At 28.1% G+C, this 20,200-nt stretch overlaps 2 protein-coding genes across 2 annotated transcripts; both read left to right on the top strand.

The window, feature by feature from the left end:
* Window positions 1–114: 114 nt before the first annotated feature.
* LOC145192966 (ubiquitin carboxyl-terminal hydrolase 10-B-like) lies at window positions 115–9,080 on the top strand. The gene is made up of 12 exons (XM_090099504.1): window positions 115–315; window positions 751–831; window positions 938–986; window positions 1,232–1,606; window positions 2,479–2,680; window positions 6,657–6,801; window positions 7,024–7,212; window positions 7,417–7,542; window positions 7,840–7,932; window positions 8,045–8,189; window positions 8,283–8,342; window positions 8,725–9,080. The coding sequence occupies exons 1-12, from the start codon at window positions 268–270 to the stop codon at window positions 8,907–8,909; spliced, it is 1,698 nt and encodes a 565-aa protein (XP_089955630.1). The 5' UTR covers window positions 115–267; the 3' UTR covers window positions 8,910–9,080.
* Window positions 9,081–9,394: 314 nt separating this feature from the next.
* LOC145193336 (eukaryotic translation initiation factor 6-like) lies at window positions 9,395–11,665 on the top strand. Its single transcript, XM_090099505.1, has 8 exons — window positions 9,395–9,573; window positions 9,734–9,819; window positions 9,990–10,033; window positions 10,267–10,398; window positions 10,511–10,621; window positions 10,768–10,833; window positions 10,971–11,152; window positions 11,526–11,665. The coding sequence occupies exons 1-8, from the start codon at window positions 9,467–9,469 to the stop codon at window positions 11,533–11,535; spliced, it is 738 nt and encodes a 245-aa protein (XP_089955631.1). The 5' UTR covers window positions 9,395–9,466; the 3' UTR covers window positions 11,536–11,665.
* Window positions 11,666–20,200: the final 8,535 nt, after the last annotated feature.

The raw sequence follows: 20,200 nt of genomic DNA, 5'->3' as shown, positions 1-20,200 counted from the left end.
TTTAACCCAAAAACTTTCTTTTTTTAAAAAAAAAAACATAAAAACAAGTTTATTTCAGTAATTTACAATTATATATAAAATTTTTATTGTAAATCGATCCCCCTTAATAACTTCATACCCACATTGCAGACCATAATGGCAGCTCTACGAAATAACAAACATGCAACATGCGATGTCAATTTTTGACAGATTCAGCATAAAAGTACTTTATCTTAAATAAAAATGATGCGATCATTTACATGTCTAATAGATTGGAAGTAAAATAATATGAACCCAAATGAGGGAGGACTACTTGAACGAAATGATATAAATAAGGTGAAATGACTTTAACTAATTCTAAGAACTACTCCTTCATTAGTTATGAAAGATAGCACTGAAATAAAAATCTTTGTATACTATTACAAGTGTTGTTTAACAAAATAGCTGATTTAGAAAGAGTTTATCATGAAGTCAAGTCATCAAAATGATATCAATTTTTGATATTACATTCAGATTAGATGTTATGTGCTATAATTGTCAATAATCAATGTGATGAAGTTAGTAATTGTTAATAAAGCATGATATTAGTAAAAAAAAATAATGTCATGGGAAAGGCTAACAATTTTGAGTATTAACAACTTTTTAAAACACGCATGGAAAGTATGGTTTTGAGGATTTTAGTATTGATAAATATAATTACATGATGAAATTTTAACTACTACTTCAGTTTTAAACTCATATATTTGTGTGTGTGTTTTTTTTATTATGTAGCTTTTGCTTTTTGGTGATTTTGAAGTAGATGAGTATAATATATATTTCCAGCATGCTGAACCAGAGAAAATTGGTGTAGAGGTATACTTTAAAACTTTAACTGCATTATACTTTAACTGCAGAAAATAAAAAAGTTTTAATGCATTTTTATTTATGTTAAGGTTCAAGTTATTTTTTATTTTTTTAGTTTTTATGTGGTGATTTACATAATACAACTCAGGCATGGGTGAATGAAGGTATAATGTAACAAAAAACATAATTATTTTTTAATTTATTTACTTATTTTATTTTATTTTTTTTAACAAAAAGTGCTCCTTTGTTTTCTAGAATTAATCTCAATAGATTTTAAAATAAAGATTTTGTAAAAAAAAAAAAAAAAAATCTAAGTTGTTCTTAAATCATAAAAATACCTTGTATACTTTATAAACAAAAAAAAAAATTTTTTTTTTTTATAAAAAGTAACATTGCTGTTTTCTTTCAGTTGAATGTATTGGAGATCCAGAATCAGTAAACAATGTTTCTTTTGAATTTAACACATCAAATGATTTGAATTCAATTGACCATAATGCTATTTCAGAAAAATATGAATCTCAAGCAGAAGTTCAAACCTTTTCAGAAAATTTACTTAATAAAAATGAGCCTTATATAGAAAAAAATGGCTCTGAAAAAAAAGAACCTTTCAGGCCATCAACATGGGCTTCTTTGTTTAACTCTACTGTCACTGACAGCAACTCGAGTTCAATTAACAATGACAAGGTCATTTCTGTACAAATTGATGACACTCATAATGCAGAGTTAAAAGATTTTATTACTGTTGTTGGAATGGAGAATGATGAAAGAGCTGTCAAGCTAGCAGGTATCTTACTCTGATTTTATTTTTTGAATTGTGAAGTTTTAAGGACCTTCAAAATAGATAGTTTATTATTTTATGTTGAAATTTAAAAGCTTTTGATGTTGCTCTTTATGTTTAATAATGCTTATCAAATAAATAATGTTATACCTTTTAAACTTTTTTCAGTAAGAAACTTAAGAACTAGTGTCAACTTATATTTTAAGGTTTCTTTAGTTATAACAGAACATTTTATTTCCTTAAAAAGTATTTAACAAAAATTCCTGATTCTTGATTTGACTGAATGCTTTCATTTTAAAACTAGTAAACAATTTTATAGATCCTTTATATCAGATCTGGGAAAAGCTACTGAGATATTATTTAGGTATCTTTGGTATTAATACAGTACCTTGTAATTATTTCATCAATCTCCATTAAAATAGTTTGAGTCAAAGAGTTTTTCAAAACTAGTTTTAAGAAATATGCAATATGTTAAGAATCTATAACCAGAGGTCTGTCAACGATGCATAAAATAAGCAATAATAGTTTTACTTTTTTTATGCATTATTGACAAGGCTGAACAATGTCTTTGATTAAAATGCATATTTCACTTCTTTATTTCTGAAATGATGTTGAAAATTTTATAACAAAACTGGACTTAATAAACACTATGTGGGTCAAAAGAAAAATTTGATGTATAAAGTCTGTCTAATCTTAATTGTGTTGAATACTACAAATTTATGTCTTATTTCTTACTATATTTTTTAAATTTTGGTTTTAAAGTTTAAAATGTATAATTTTGTTATTGACTGGGAAGATACTTAACATTTGTAATGGCAAAGCAAGTTGCTTTTAAATTGTTAGTAAAAAGTTAGAAATAACTTGTCTAATGCTTTTAGATTACATATGCAATTTGAAGATAGATTTTACACGTCATCATCTCCAACTTCGTGGTTTAATCAATCGAGGTAATTGGTGTTACATCAATACCACATTACAAGCCCTTCTTGCAATTTCACCAATATCTCGTTTTTACAAGTCCCTCAAAGGATTTCTGAATACAAATGTAAATCATACATCAACTCCTTTAACCGATAGCATGTAAGAATTTCTTTTAGAAAGTTTGAGTTTAGTCTTAATTTAAAAAGCATTTAAAGGCACATTAATGGTTTTTATGTTAAGACTAAACAGATATTAATTTCTTTGAAAAAGAATAAAGTAATTAAATTTGATGTATATTAGGTATAGTTACATTTCCTTTTATACATCTTTTTTGGGAAGAAAAAAAAATTTTGTCATGTGTTTAGTATGGTTGTGATAATTTGTAAAATTTCCTCAAAACTAACAGAATTACAAAGTTAAAATACAAACAATTTTTATGTTCTTTTATAGATTTTACGATAGTTGTTAATGTCATTTTAAATGAATTTGAAATATTTCATCTAATCAAAAGTTCAATGCTTATGTTATTTTGTGCATGGTCTGTAAAAATCAGGTTTGATGTTTATGGCAATTCCCAAGAAAACCCTTTGGAGTACACTTACGGTAGAGCAACTGCAAAATTTTTAAAAATTTTTATTTTGTCTGAGAGAGTTGTACAAATTTTAATATTTTTATGAAAAACACCAATAAAATATGAGTTTATTCACATTTTAGTGTTCATTTAACACCAATATGCATAGTTCACGGTTAGCACAGATCATGATAATGCCAACCTAGCTGACCCAAGAACGCCACTTATATGGGGTGATAGCGTACACATAAGGTACCCTGTGATGCAAATTTTGAAATCATTTTATTTTGTCCATGGAAATTAACTTCATTTGAATGTTCAAATTGAGTGAAGTTTTGACTTTATAGTGCACCAACAAAAGCATCTGTAGAATGAGAACCACTCTATGTAATTTGATAAAATTTGGTGCAAATGTTGCCTACAATCACATCAAACTTTGGATAAAATTTCAGTCGAATTGGTTCTTATGTTACAGATTTATGGCAGCTTTGGTTTAAATTTTGTTAATTTTTTGCTACTTATACCTCAAAACCTTACTGTGATATTTGGTCACTATTTTCAAAATTATGGAAATTATGTTTTTCATTTTATAGACCAAAATATTGGTTTGCTATTTAAAGCGTGGTTTGATTTATGGATTGCTTGAAAATCTCTGCATTTCATAAGGTATAAACTACTGCCAAAATGCATAAAAAGGCTAAAAAATGGTTGAAAAGCTTTTCTAAGGATTCCTACATAGAAAATAAAAATATTTTTTTCTGTTAAAACAGAAAAACTGTGAAAAAAACAAATTATTTGTTATATTGGCTTAAAAAATTTAGATAACTAAGATAACTGACCTCTGAAATGTTTGGAGGCCCATTCTGAGGAAGATCAATCTTTATAAATTTGGGTTGTTTTGAAAAAAAAAATTGTAAAACTTTTAAAAGAATAGTTGCACAGGCACAAAAAGAGTAAATCTCTATCAAAAGTTTTCTAAAAGTGTCAAAATTTTTGAAAAGAGAAATGTTATGAAGGGCAGAATAGTTATTTGAAGAGAAGTAAAAATGTAAAAATCAATTGTAGGACTGTCTAACCAAATAAGATCTCATCTAAATCTTAAAAGTTGTAATTGTTAACAAACGTTAAGTGAATTGTTATCCAATATAACTTTAAATTAGATTTTGTAAAAGGCAAAGTTTGATTTAGTAAAGTTAGATTTAGTGAATTAACACAATGCCAAATCAAGCAAAGAGTCATGATGAAAATCTAATTGGTCGTTCAAAGCTGCAAAAAAAACATCCTCTTGAAGAGCAAACCACCATTGAGAAAGAACCAGGTGTGCACTGCAGTACATGCCTCAGCCCTTTAGGAAAAGGTTTGCCACACCAGTGCTCTCAAATAAAGAACAGGGGAAAACCTTTAATCTTAAGCAGCAAATGGTGCCAAAGCAGCCGAACAAATTGCATCTCGAGTTATTTCCAATAAAGAATTATCCCTGTAAGGAACTATTTGACTTGCTAAAGAATCTGGCGGGCCTCCACTTACAAAAAACCCCAGCAAATATTTATACTTAAATAATCTTTACATGCATATATTGAAAGAAAGTCTATTAAGAAGACTAGATAGATCTCAGGAAATATATTTTTGACAAGTTTCTAATCTCTTTAATAGTGAATAATTTAAAAGCTTTACCAAACTTTAAAAACAAAGTTTATTAAAACCTAAAATATGCATGTTTTGGTTTCAGTTCAAAGTAGTGCCTGTCACCATCAAGCACTCTGAAATTGATCATTCTAGCTCTTGTAAACGTACAATTAAATATGGGCCTGTCAAACAATTGGATTAAAAGAACTGGTCAAAACTACAAATCAAACATCAAGCAGCAAGATGGTAGAGCCAAAATTTTACAAGAATTTCCTAAGAGCAGGTCAACACTTAAGTGATTTCTTCACCTGCAGTGACTTAAAAATCACTGACAGAAAAGGAGATTTTTGTACAGTTTGGGTTGTTACTCACTGCAATGATTTATCAAGTCTTGTGAATCATGTTATTCAATCTCGCAAAGTTTCTGGTGGCTTTTTTGTTAAGCTTGGAATTGATGTTGGCAAAGGTTTTCTCAAGTTTTGTCTAAGCATTGTCAATACTTGTTCAGGGATGAAACCAGTTCACCGCCACAAAAACAACCTCTCATTCAAAGAACTGGTAAAGACACTGGAGTCAAGAGACAAACTCTTGTTGCAGTATCAAAAGAATTGTCTGAAATTCACTCCAATATTGAATAAATCTGATCCCTAATTAATCTAAATGGACTTAAACTAATTTTGGCTTGTGTATGAAAGTTGCAAATATAATTTGTGGTCTTCAAACCTATTCAAGTATGCACTCTTGCACATGGTGTGATGTCAAATCCAAGTGTCTTGCCGAATCTAGAAACTTACGAACACTGGGCTCAACCAAATCTAGCCTCAAGTCTTTTCAGCAATCTGGCGGGAATGTTGCTAATGCAAAGCTGTTCAGCTATGTCATTTGCACCAAATTTTATCAAATTACATAGTGGTTCTCATTCTACAAGTGTTTTTGTTGTTGCACTATAAAGTCAAAATTTCACTCAATTTGAACATTCAAATAAAGTTATTTTCTGCGGAAAAAATAAAATGATTTCAAAATTTGCATCACAGGGTACCTTGACGTGTATGCTATCACTCTATATAAGTGGCGTTCTTGGGTCAGCTAGGTTGGCATTATCATGATCCATGCTAACTGTGAGTTGAATGAAGCAAAAACCATTTAAAGTTACCATCCTCTTAAAGTTTAATAATTCTTTTAACTATTAAAAGTTTGTCTTAAATCAAAAAATGCATTATTATGTTATAAAATTTAAAGCTTTAACCCCTCCTTTGCCCTCTTCCTCCTTCTCCTCCTCCTCTTCCCCATCCCCCACCCCACCCCACCACCACCACCATTTTTATTGATTCTTTAATTTCTAAATGGGATTATTTAGTTCAAATATGTAAAGAAATGTATCATATACAATTAACTTTCATTTTGTAGTTCACATTTCAACATTCAAAAATGCCTAAAACAGGTAAAAATCATGAAGATTACTATAAAACTGTTTTTTGTTTGAAAAAATGTGAATGGAAACTTACAAAATTTAATTGCAACATGTGAAAAACGATTACAATAATGAAATGGTTCTAAAAGAAGCTTAACAACTATCAAAAGTTGCTCCAAAAATTTGACTAAGGTGAGCAAAAAGTTTCATCTGCATTGTTCAATTTAGACTCAATCCAGATAAAGCCACAAAATTCAAATTTTATGAACTGTGAATGTTTAATTTGGAAAAACAAAAGTTGAATGAGAAGTATTCATTAAAAGACAAACAGAAAGAATCAAGAGATACTTGCAATTAAAAAGAGTACATATAATAAATTCTTAAAAATTTTAAGTAATAATTGATTGTCCAAATATGAAGTTAAGTAAACAATTAACCTGTAAGCTAAATATAAAATTAAAACTTTTTTCTTGAAAACAAATTAAGTTCTTTAAATTTGTTTTTTCAAGGCTTACCATTTGATTTAGGATTGCTTTCTTCAATGAATTTGAGTGTATTAATCCAAAGGTTTCATTGAAAAAGCAAAGTGAGGAATTGAGAATTGGTCCTTCATTTGAGCCACGATGTATTTACAATGTTTTAACTACATTGAAAACAACTTTATCTGAAAAGGTTTTTTTATTTACCTTTATTTATTTTTTTCTTTAGTTACTTGTAATTACAAAAACTCATGTTTATTTCTAAATAAAATAAATTTGTTAAAATAGGAAAAAGATAAAAAAAGCTTAAATTCTAATTGAGTTTTCTACTACTACTCATGTTGTTGTTTGTGTTTTTTGTGTTTCTATTGCTAGTGTTGATATAGAATCCTAACCAAATGCTTATCTTATTCAGGGTCGTCAAGAAGATGCTGAAGAGTTTCTCTCATATTTATTGAATGGCATTCATGATGAATTGGCTGCATTAAATAAACTGCTGTTAAAAAAAATAGAAAATGGAAATGGTGTTTCAGAGATTGAAGAAAATGATGATAGTTCTTGGTCTCATGTTGGTCCCAAAAATAAAGAACAGACTATCAGAAAGGTTTCAAAAACATATTAACAAAATAACAAATATATTTATCTACTGAAGCAATTGAAATATTAAGAATGCCAACTGCCATTTGCTTTTCTAAATTAAAAAAAAAGTATTGAGAATGGCTTTTTTTTAAAAAAATCTTTTTTTCTTTAACTTTTACTTTTAGTAAACAGCAAGTTAAAGCTTAAAAGTTTGAAACCTTTTTTATAGATAATATCTGAAAATTCCATAATAAAGCAGATCTTTGGCGGTATGATTAGATCATCTGTTCAGCAAAGTGGAGTAAAAGAATCAACAACTTTGCAGCCTTTCTTTACTTTACAACTAGATATTCAAGTATTTTAAAATCTTTTTTTTTTTCAACAGAAATTTACACATTTTTTAAATAAATAATTGGAAGATAATTGTTTGATATCACCACTTGGAAGAAAAGCAGTATTTTAATGAAAATGCTTTTAGATACGCAGAATTGTGATATTTAAATTTGCTTAAGTTTATTGTTGTCTGATTAATTAAGTTAAGCTTAGTAAATTGATATGTTGTTTTTAAAGAATTAAAAAGATATCACCATTTATTTTGGAATTGTTATATACAATGTAGTTTTATTTTTTTCATTAATTATTAATGTTTAAGGGAGAGAATATTTGGTCATTGGGAAATGCACTTGAAGCATATTTTGTTAAAGAAAATCTTCAAGGTTTTACATGTTCAAAAACAAATGCTGAGGTTTTTTTCTAATTTTTGAAGAATTGCTTTGGATTATGTTTTTGATTGCATATTTTGTTGTTATATAGTTTTGATTTGTTTAGTTATTTCAATAAACATTTCACAAATATAGGTGGAAGCTTCACGCAAGTTGTCAATTGAAGAGCTTCCTATAGTTCTTATCTTCCATCTGAAATATTTTGTTTATGATCGAACTGGTGGAAGTCAAAAAATATATAAACCTATTGATATACCTGTTGATCTTAAAATACCTAAAGGTAAAAGGTGGACTGACTTCAGAATTTATAGGTAAAAAATTTTTTTGTTTAAAAATTTATTTTTCATTTATTTTTTTTTTTTTATATATATAGATGTTCTATCACCCTCATTGAAAGTTTCTTCAAGTGATCGACAATACAAGCTGAATGCAGGTAGTTTTTTATATGCAATATTTATTTTTTTTTTACAAATAGTTCAACAGCTTTAATATTTCAGATATTTGACACTCTTATGTTATTTAAAAGCTTTCTAAATACCTAAATATTTGATTAGGTATTTGGGTAAGTTTCCACTGTTTAGTTAAAGAGCAATAATATTTCATTCAAAGTACTTTGTACTGTTAGCTATGACAATTTTTATGTAACAAATTGATTCTGTAATAAAAGAAATTCTGTTACTTGGAATCAATTCATTCTTTAAGCCAATTTAAAGTTAAATTTATGCCAATTGTCAATTCAAATTTAATTTAATAAATACTATTACATGATATATAATAATAAGATTGCATCTTAATTTGTTTTTCTGTTATTTTAGTTATTTACCATCATGGAAAACATGCAGCAGGTGGTCATTACACTGCATCAGTACATCACGGCAATCCATTTGGTTGGGTAAACTTTGATGATAATTTAATTAAAACACTTAGTGTTAATCAAGTTTTGCGTAAACAGCAAGGCAGTGTTCCCTACTTGCTTTTTTATGAAAGGGTTCAAAGGTAGTATGATGACGATCAAAGCACTTTTAGCAAAAAATGAAGAAATTGTGTTTTGAAAGCATTTAAAACAAAGCTCCTTCTTGTTGCAGTTAAAATTTTAAATTACTAATTTACAATCAGTTAGAATACTGTTTTTGTAACAATTTTTTTTAAAAGTAGAAAATAGTATCCTCCAGACTTGCTTTATTTGATTTTTAATTATAATTATATTAATGATAGGAGATCAGAAAGATATTATTTGTAAGATTTCAAAGATAAAGCATTTTTTACAATTTTCAAAACTTCCTTTTTTCATATAGAATTGTAATTTTACTAACTATAGATCAGAAAGATATGGTTATTTATAAAGTTTCATAGATTTTAAGTAATTGTTATTTTTTGCAATTTGCAGTCTTCTCATTTGTGCTCAATTATAACAATCTGGAAGTTTATTTTGCTTTTTAGACTAAGAATAAATTATGAGTTGTATTTTTTATTTGTATAAAATATGTGCTTATAAATATTGAGTAGCATTTTTTATCTTCATATGCAATTAGTAAAATAAATAAGCAATTAAAAACTATGGCTGTTCGTGCTCGTTATGAAAATAGTAATGAAATAGGTGTGTATGCAAAACTTACAAATACATATTGTATGGTTGGTGTTGGTGCCTCTGAAAACTTTTATAGGTAAAGTTTTTTTTTTTTTTTTTCTATATATTAATTATTGTAGTAGAGTTTTCTAAATTTTCTATAATTCTATTAATTATTGTAGTAGAGTTGAAACTATTTTACTCCTTTTAATATGATTAATCAGAAAAGGTATACTTTCCTAAATTTTGTTTGTTAGTGTTTTTGAAGGTGAATTATCAGATGTTATCCCAGTGTTTCATGCTTCTCTAGCAGATACTGCTATTGTTGGAAGCCTGAGTGTGGGTAAGTCATCTCCATGATTTTTGTGAAAAGAGTTGAAACATGGAAAGTGTCTTATGGTTTATCTCTTTATTCAATTTAATTTACTTGAATTACAATTTTTTTAAATTTTATTTTATCATTTTTATGGATATAAAATTAGAAGGTAACAGAAATGAGTTTATTTCACTAAGGTAACAGACATGGATTGATTGTTCCTAACACCACAACAGATCAGGTAAATAATAAATTTACAGTTAATAAATTTTGTTGTATATGAGTGTTAATAGTTAATGACGCCATTTTTTATTATTGAATCGAGGGTGATAACTTTTGAGGTGTTTTCTGTAATCTTTTATGCCATTTTTTATTACTAAATCGACGGTGATAACTTTTGAGGTAATTTCTGTAATCTTTTATGGGTTTCTGCTGTTCAATTTATCTTTACATGGTGTACTAAACTGATTTTAGGAGCTTCAGCATATTCGTAATTCTCTTCCATGTGGTGTTAAGTTGCAGCGTGTTGAAGAAAGATTATCTGCGCTCGGCAATGTTGTTGCCTGTAACGATTATGTGGCTATAGTTCACCCAGATTTAGATAGAGTAAGAATTACAGAGTTAGATGTAGAATATCAAAAATATGTTATTAAGAGTTTTTATTATATAAAAAATATATATATGTTTTAGTCATAAGATATTTTTTTTTTTTTTTAAGGAAACAGAGGAGATTTTAGTTGATACATTAAATGTTGAAGTGTTCAGACAAACTGTTGCAGACAACTCACTTGTTGGATCTTACTGCAGCTTTAGTAATCAAGGGGGGCTGGTACTTTTTTTCTTTCTCGTCTAAATGATTTAGTATTTTTAATTATAAAAAAAGGTTTTAGAAAATTTTTAATGTGTGAACTATGCACTATACTCATTTATGTACGGCTCTTGGCTCAAATGATCTGTAAATTGTTTAATGTGTAGGTACATCCCAAAACATCGATTGAAAACCAAGAAGAACTATCTTCGCTTTTACAAATACCGCTAGTGGTAAATATATTTAAAAAACTATTTAGTCCCAACTTTTAGGTGAATGCGTTGCTTTTTAACTCTTTTTACTTCTTTTAACTTCTTTTAACTTCTTTCCATTTTGGTAGAATACTGATGAAATTTTCTTTATACTCCAGGCTGGTACAGTCAATCGTGGAAGTGAAGTTATAGGGGGTGGTATGGTTGTGAATGATTGGTGCGCTTTCTGTGGACTTGATACTACAAGTACTGAATTGTCTGTCATCGAGAGCATATTTAAGTTAGGAGACTCACAACAATCTGCTATAACCACCAGTATGAGAGCTGCTCTTATTGAAAGGTATTTTTTCTTTATAATTCTAAAACTATATATATGTATACTAAGGGTCTGCGTATCGTTTCATTTCCATATCATTATCATTCCGATATGATATCGGAAAAAAAAAATAACTGGAATGGCGAGAGTTCCGGTATATACCGAAATTTAAACTAACTGCAATACCGGTTAAAGTTTTTATAACGATATTACGTCGTAATCATTCCGATGACACTTTTTTTTTCCGATATCATATCGGTATGATAACGATATGGAAATGAAACGATACGCAGGCCCTTAGAACACACACACACACATACTAATGCATACAAAACTACATTCGAGGTGTAAGAATACACCTCGAATGTACTTTTTTTCTCTTTTCTGTGTCCTTTAGTATGACGTAGTATGCTGTGAAGTTCTTCTGAAGATATTTTATTCGCTGATTATGCTGAAGTGAAAGAAAGTTCCAAAAAAAAAAAAAAAAACTGCTGGTTTTTCGTTTGTTTGTTTTAACGTAGCTTTTTTTTTTGTTTTTTTTTTAATTCGTTTAAAAGAAACATTTGAATTTTTTTTTTTTTTTTTTTTTTTTTGCTTTTTAAAATTTAAAGCTGGTTTTGTAAAACAACAACTCGTAAAAAAGATCGATCGATTTTCTAAATGCTGTATCCGTTGTGTTTATTTTTTTCAAACTAGTAAAACTGAAGGTACGATGAAATAATAAAAATAAAAGCTTATATTAGAAATGTAAGGTTTTTGTACTAAACTGAAAGTAAGAAATTCTTTAATTACAATATTGTTGTTTAAAACATAAATAACGGTTGGAAAGTGATCCTCAAAGAAGAGGTCTATCGTAAAGTATTTAAGTCTGCATTCAAACAAAATAATTTAACGTTTGAATATCAAACGAAATAATTTAACGTTTGAACAGATTGCGTAAAACCAATCAGTCACTTATCGTTATAAGAGGATAGCATAAAAAGGGGAAAATGCTTTAGACCCAGAAATCTTTAAGATCCTTGATTATATTTCATCTTTTCCTAAAAAGGAAACATACATCTGCAACTGTTATTTATTCAGGGGCATTTCTGACGATAAAAAAAATATATACTTTTCATTGACAATAACCCAAGCCTAGAAAATTTTGTACTTGATACTTTAATGACAACCTCGACTACAGATTTTAATGACCACAAGTAAATGTGTGCTCGAGTTGTGAAGAGTTTTATACTAAAATTAAATCTTCGGCCTAAAACAATGTGACAATCAAAGTAGCAGTTGCATAGTTAGTTCACAGTTACTAAGCGAAGACGTTTTATAATAAGTTTAAAAAAGTTTCTGAGAATTGTAAAATCAGAAGTGACGTAATAGTCACAACACTCTGCTATATGCAAAACTTCCCCCTTCCATTCATGCCAGTCCAGGAAATGTTCTACTTAAGCTATGGTTTTAGATATTCAAATGGGATCAAAACAAAGAACTGTATTTAATCGTACGCTGAAGGGGCTTTCAAAAGGGGTCCAAATGAAGTTTGTAGCTCTCTTTCTGATTTTTTCAAGACGATACCTAATGAAGGAAAAGAGCTTCACGTATTTAGTGACGCGTATGGTGGCCAAAATAGAACTCACACGGTGACTGAACAATTTTGACTATGAACATCAATAACAGTTTTCCATCATCCATTTCCAGTACGAGGGCACAGCTTTTTGCTCTGTGACCGAAACTTTTCAGTGATATAATGTGCAGTACAGACGTTCGTTAGAATCTATATACTTAGCCAGTATGAAAATCTTCTTAAAATAGCCAAAATGTCCTCACTAACCTAAGAATAAAAATTGGTATAAAATGAAGACACTAAACTTTCATAAATGGTGCCCTCGATATTTTTAAAAAAATTAACCGATAATGAAAGAAAGGGTGAAAAGTTCGGCATAAGCCAGCACAGGCACTTGATGTACAAAAATCAACTGAAAGGTTATGTGAAAATTTCTAACTTTTTATTGATGACCGTAAAAAAAAGAAAAAAAAGAAATGCTGTTCCCCGAAAACATAATCTATAAAGTTGCTGTCAACAACAACAAGACTCAGAGCATATCAAAAGTTAGATAATACATGCCACAAGAGTATAAAGTGTTCTATGACGAAATCTTGAACCAACCAATGTTGAAAGGAGAAATTTGTGATGATGATAGGTATTTTGATTAAAAAAACCAAATACTTATTTAATTTAATAAAAAATTTGATTATTTTTAAATTTATATCATTTAAACTAAGATAAGACTTTATAACAGTTTTGTATAAAGTAAAATCTTATTCGTTATAAAATTATGCATTAAAATTGTTTTAAGATCCTATTTTTACATTGAACGAAGTAGAAAAAGAATAATATTCCAGTACTTTATAATTTTTGCACATTAAAAAAAAGAACTTCTCATTATCTCTTATTTTAGGAGTTTAATGATTAAGTACTAACCTGTATGTGTTGTATAGATAAAATTAATATTCAAATAAAAATTAACAAATTAAAAGGACTTTTTAGTTTTCCGAAAGTTGAGTGTTAAGAAAGACCATCCTTTTTCCACTCAGCCGTTCAATTATTTCTTTAAAAATAAACTCAATATATTAGGATGGAGTAAGAAGAGAATGGCGCTTGGTCCATAGATAAGTAGAAACAAGTAACCTTTAGCAATGAAACTTTGAAGTTTTAAAAAGAAAAAGCACAATTCTAGAATAAAGATTTAGAATTGAAAAGCATTTTAACTGTTTTGTAGTAGGAAGATGAAAAGAGAGGTCGATAAATTACGTACTCGTTGTTGATTCACTTTTATTTTAATTGGTTTAAGCTACAGTTTTAATCAAAACCAGGGACACTTAAGAACTGCATAGTTCCATAAGTAGACAGCATATTAATTGAATTTTGACAGTTCTAAAAAGGTAGCACTACTGCCCAGACAGGTCATAAAACATGTACAAGTTTTTAAAGAAATTTTTTTGGCATTATTTCTTTTCTTACTTTTTCTTCTTCTTCTTTTTTTTTTTTTTTTTTTTTTTTTTTTTTAAAAATTTAAAAAGCTTTCACTTCTTAAGTTTTTCAAAAAAAAAAAAAAAAATTAAATTGATAGAAGAAAAAGGTGCTTGCTTTCCTAATTTCCCTATGCTGATTTTATTGTAATCCTCTTAAGATGGAAATCTTATGTTACAATCCTCTTATAATGGTAATCAAAAAGGCTCATTGATTGTGTAAAAAATCCGAAACCTTAATTTTCATTTAAAGTCCTAATTTCCAAAAAAAAAATTTTATACATGCAATATGAAAATACAGTATGATACAATTGAGTTTTCGAGCTGCTTAAACGATGCAATTCTCTTAACTGTCAAACATGATCCTATAAATAGTACTTTTAAGGATTTTCGCGTATTTAAGTTAATCCAACATGATTCTTTAAGCTTCAGATTTATTGTCCGAAAAAAGTGCTTGTATATCTACTCTCTCAAATATACTTCTTTATTAAATAATTGGTCATGGGTGTAAATTATTTCTGTAAATGTCTCTCCCTTGTAAAACTTGTTTTTAATTTGATTGTATATCTACTCTCTCAAATATACTTCTTTATTAAATAATTGGTCATGGGTGTAAATTATTTCTGTAAATGTCTCTCCCTTGTAAAACTTGTTTTTAATTTGATTGTATATCTACTCTCTCAAATATACTTCTTTATTAAATAATTGGTCATGGGTGTAAATTATTTCTGTAAATGTCTCTCCCTTGTAAAACTTGTTTTTAATTTGATTGTATATCTACTCTCTCAAATATACTTCTTTATTATATTATTATACTATATTATATCTATAGATTGAATCAAATGAACAACTTTATTTTTATTTTGATAAATACAACAATCTCAGTTTAACTATAAACTTTTTAAACTGTGCATAGAAAAAAGTAAAGAAAGTTTTTAAGCTTTTAAGCTTTCGAATAATTGCTTCCCTACTGTTTATATATATATATATATATATATATATATATATGTATATATATATATATATATATATATATATATATATATATATATATATATATATATATATATACATATATATATATATATATATATATATATATATATATATATATACATATATATATATATATATATATATATATATATATATATATATATATATATATATATATATATATATATATATATATATACATATATATATATATATATATATATATATATATATATATATATATATATATATATATATATATAAAACAACCAAAGTGGAAAAAATTAGTTAAAATGGGAATATTTTTTCACAAACAAAGGTAAAAATGTTTATTGTTTCTAATCATCTATGGTTTTTTTTACATTTTTGCTACTAAATACTGAATACTTAATGCAATTAGTTTTCCCTCATAACTACTAAATAAGAAATTCAATCTGTTTTAATTATTTTGATTAGTTCTAATTTGGTCGCATAACCTTTAGCATCAATAACCGCTTGGAATCTGTGGGGTATGCTTTCAACCAGTTTTGTTAACAAGGTCACGTCCAGAGAATTCCATCCATTTTGAAGTGTTTAGAATTAATCATTTTCTTTACTAGACTTTCTATCTTTGAATTTAGCATCTAATATAGAACACAGATTCTCAATTGGATTAATTTCAGGTGATTGCGACGGACACTCAAAGCTAAGTTTTCCAGCATTTTGTATATACCTTATACTTTTTCTTGCTGTATGTTTTGGGTCATTGTCTTGTTGAAAAATATAATTTCCATTTTGAAATAGATGTGTTATAATTGGTTTTATTTGGTGCACTAAAATACAATAGTACTTATGTTGGTCCATGATTCCTTCAACTAATTACAATTTTTCCACCGCATGAACAGCAAATACACCCCAAACCATGGTTTGCATGTGTGCTATAAGTTACACTTTTTTTTTTACCACATCTAACTTCTTTGGAAATATTACAAGAAGACCAATCTGCATTGTGTAATTGAATTATTCTACCTTTATCAAAGTCTGAACATGTTTTTCCTAAATTGGTAAATATAAGTTTTAAATGATAAGCAAATGTTAGTTAAAATTAAATGCTAAAATACTATGAGTATGAATGTCTCATACCCAATTAATGGTTGAATTTTGATAGAAGCAGAAACAAAAGCATCTAATTCTATCATTTTTGCCATTTAAGTATATTTTCCTTGTGTATATAAAATTGTTAAAACATTTAATTTAAATAAAATAATGTAATATTTTTTTATAGATTAACAGATGAAAAATTAAAGTTAAGTTACAAAAAAAGTATATAAAATGTAGCACTTTAAAACTAGGAAAAATGTCATGTGAAACATTGACAATTGAAACGTTGTTTTAAAGAAATCCTCCTGTGCCCTTCGTGAATTTTAGGCTGTCACTTTCTTTTTTTGTTATTTTTTAAATTTTAATTACGGAAATAATGTAAATATATTAAGTTTTAAATATTTAAAAGCAAAAATAAAAAAATTAGAAGCTCCAATCAATTTTAATTTATTTTCTAAAAAAAATTTTAACTTTTTTGATAAAAATAATTTTGAGCTTTTTTTTGTAGTTGAATTTCAACAGTTTAATTTAAAATTTCTCTACTTTAATCAAGTGTAATAATAATTGAGAAATGAAGTTTAAAAATAACTGACACAACATTGAGTTTTATGACTTTTTTTTTAAAAAAAATTATGCTGTTGCATTTTTTTTTTGTTCGAGGACACTGTAGGTATAGAATTATATTTATTAACTAACAAGTTATAACTAACTTGACTTAGAAGATTCAAAGCAATATTCTCAAAGAACCAGGAGGCACAAAGGAGCGAGAGCTACAATTAGTAGAAAATATGGGCAGTAAACAACGTTGGTGGACTATTTTTTGAATTTTGTGTACCTTAGAATTACATATTTTGTTTGTTAACAAATCTGTTTTGGTGAAAATGGGCCTCATCACCCGTAAAGAGGTCAGGTAAATGAAGCAAGGTTCTTGCCTTTCCAATTCTTCGATCTGGAAAGCAAGTGCAAATTAATTCCAATAATCTGTTGAACTCAGTTCCTGCACTAGCTGTATTTTATACGAATAGATATGCAGCATTTCTTTAATCCTCTGGAGCGAAGTTCTGTTCAATATCACATCTACAACTCTTGGGGCCGCCTTCAAACTATAATTTAAAGCTCTTCTTCAATGCTTCGGCTTGCACGTCATATGTTGTCCTGTGGCCTCCCTGAATGTGGCCTCCCACCACTTTGTAAATCACTCGCAGACCCCTGAATTTGAAACCGCCGTAATAAACAAAGTATAGTTCGTTTGCGTAGTGGTTCTTTGACTGCAAAAATACAAGTGTAGACTCTTTGAGTTAGTAAATAATTTAAACCAGTACAGCTACTTACGTTGAGTAAATATCAACAAAAGTTCCAAGTACTATTCCCTTAAACAAAAGGGGGAAGAGTAAACATGCTTATTACTCGCACTTAAATATAAGATGAGCGAAGCTAAATTAATTAATAGTTAATTATTAATTGAAACGTAAACAAATATGATAGCCTTTGCTATCTATCTTAAGATTTTAAAATAAAAATGGCTCGTACTTACATTCGTAAAACGCAAACAACTTACAGTGAAGAGTAATTGCAACATTTCTTAGAAAGACTCAAAAGCAATTTGAAAAATGTTTTACGGCACCACCATGTTGACACATAAAAACTAAAGTCAACATTCCGAGAGTTGAAGGCTAGTGTCTAAATAAATCTGAGGTGCCCGAGAAACTAAAAAAAAAACGATATGTTCAAAATATCAAACAAATTAAAGATTGACTTCAGTGAAGCGTTCAAAAAATACACAGATTTAAAAAATGCAACATTCAAAAATTACGGAGACAAAAACATCAAGCGTTTGTGAGATTTTTATTGTTTGGCATTTTGAAACAATCTGAAAAATATCAAACTATTTATGAAATGTTTTTTTGACCACAGCAGCAGATAAAAAAAAATGTTCATAGCTTTACTTTAATAAATTTTCTTTTCTACATTATAGCGTAAACCTGTGGCGTAAATGTCATTAAAGTTTCATTTAAATTGTCATTCCTTACTTTCCCCTTTGCACATACATACTTGGAATTTGAAACGTTTAAATTAGGGCAAAAAATTCAAATTCCAAATCTGTGTGAAGGGAAAAGAGGGAGAATGACATTAAAAAAAGCTGCAATATTATAAACTAGATTAAAATTCACATGTAAAAATCTTTTTTAGTGAAAGTATCTTTTTACATTCAATAGACATTTGAGTAGTAATACTTATCGTTAATATAAACTAGCATTTTATCGGATATTTCCAACTAAAATTAAAAATTTTGTGTGCTCAATTGTTAATCAAAAATGTCCACTCCGAAGATGTCCTGCATCTAGGACTATATTGTTATACTCAATAATTTTTTTCTTTTGTATTAAGGCTAATCGGGGACATAATTTGGTGCTTTAGACATGCTAATATATGGTATTTTAATACATGTATTAATTTACACCTTATCCTGTTGTAGCTCTTGTCAAAAACTTGCTGTCCCCACATTTTTTGTCTACTCCGTTATTACATTCTAAAATAGTCACAGGTTTGTAGTTTTTACTTATTTACTAATTAAAATAATAAAAAAAAGTCCAGTTCTATGGAATTTATTAACATTTAAAGTTATATCGTGCTGCAAGCATTATTTATATAAAAATGAGAGCCTAATTACCTTATTTTAAAAATGATATTCTTATTCGAAGTCTACTTACGTTTTTTTATTACGCTTACGCTTTTTTATTCCGTAAAATTACAAACTTTTATATGGCGTGTTTTAGTACTCTTTAAATCTTTTGGACAATATAGCAATAAAAGATTTTAAAGATGTTTTCCAATGAGTAATAATGAGATATTATTGATTATGTATAGTTATGTCTACTCCGTTACTGTCAACTCCGTGATTTCCTCTTAATAACGGAGTTGACAACAACATAACGGAGCTGACATCACGAATATAAAAAAAATCAAAAGCTTTAAACTAAGCTATTTTCTGCATTAATGCAGAAAATACACCAAAAGTTTATTTATTTATTATTATTAAAATATATTTCAAGATTTACATTTATTTTAAATAAATTGAAAGTAAAAGAACGAACGATTACCATATATTCAATTTATTGTATTGTAAGTAAAAGAACGCAGCGTATATATGGTAATCATATTTAACGCTGCAAGGTAATCATATTTTATCGCTGCAGTAAGTCCCTAATGGTTGACGTGTTTATTTAATTAAATAAATTAATAAAAAAAATAATTAATTAAATAAGTTATTCGAAACGAGCTGTGCAAGCATGTTTTTATAATAAGACACCAGTTCAGAATGTACAAACAATTAAAAGAAACAGTAAATGTGAACGAAGCTGTTATACATATAGATTTTTCTGAGAACTATGTGTGCAAGTATTTTGCTGCAATTCAATCTTCACATTTTGGAGCAAGTAACAAGCAAGCTACATTGCATACAGGAGTAATTTATAAAATGGATGGACATCAGTCATTTACAACTATATCCGACTCTTTGAGGCACGATCCTCCTTCTATATGGGCACATCTGGAACCCGTGCTAATTGAACTCAAGATAGATAACCCACAAATTACAGATCTTCATTTTTTTTCTGATGGACCAACCACACAATATAGGAATAAGCCAAACTTCTTCTTATTCTCTACATTGGTATACGAATTAAAATTTAATTTAGCCAGTTGGAATTTTTTTGAAAGTGGGCATGGCAAGGGAGCACCGGATGCGATAGGAGGATCTGTGAAACGTCAGGCAGATCAGTTGCTTAATATGGGTTGTGACCTTCCAGATGCAGAAAGTTTATATAATTTTCTTAACAATGGACATTCATTAATAAAGTTTTACTATATTGAGGGATCCAAAATTATTTCTTTTGACTCAAAATGTTCCAAAACATTAAAGGCTATTACAGGCGCTATGAAATTGCATCAGCAGCACACAGACAGAAAATTTAA

The sequence above is a fragment of the Hydra viridissima genome, unplaced genomic scaffold (genome assembly GCF_058129835.1).
Source record: "Hydra viridissima isolate aposymbiotic clone 2 unplaced genomic scaffold, HvirCarnegie_v1 scaffold_10, whole genome shotgun sequence".
NCBI classification, from domain to species: Eukaryota; Metazoa; Cnidaria; class Hydrozoa; order Anthoathecata; family Hydridae; genus Hydra; species Hydra viridissima.
The sequence above is the reverse complement of the archived record's forward strand: the minus strand, read 5'-3'. Positions and strand labels throughout refer to the sequence as shown.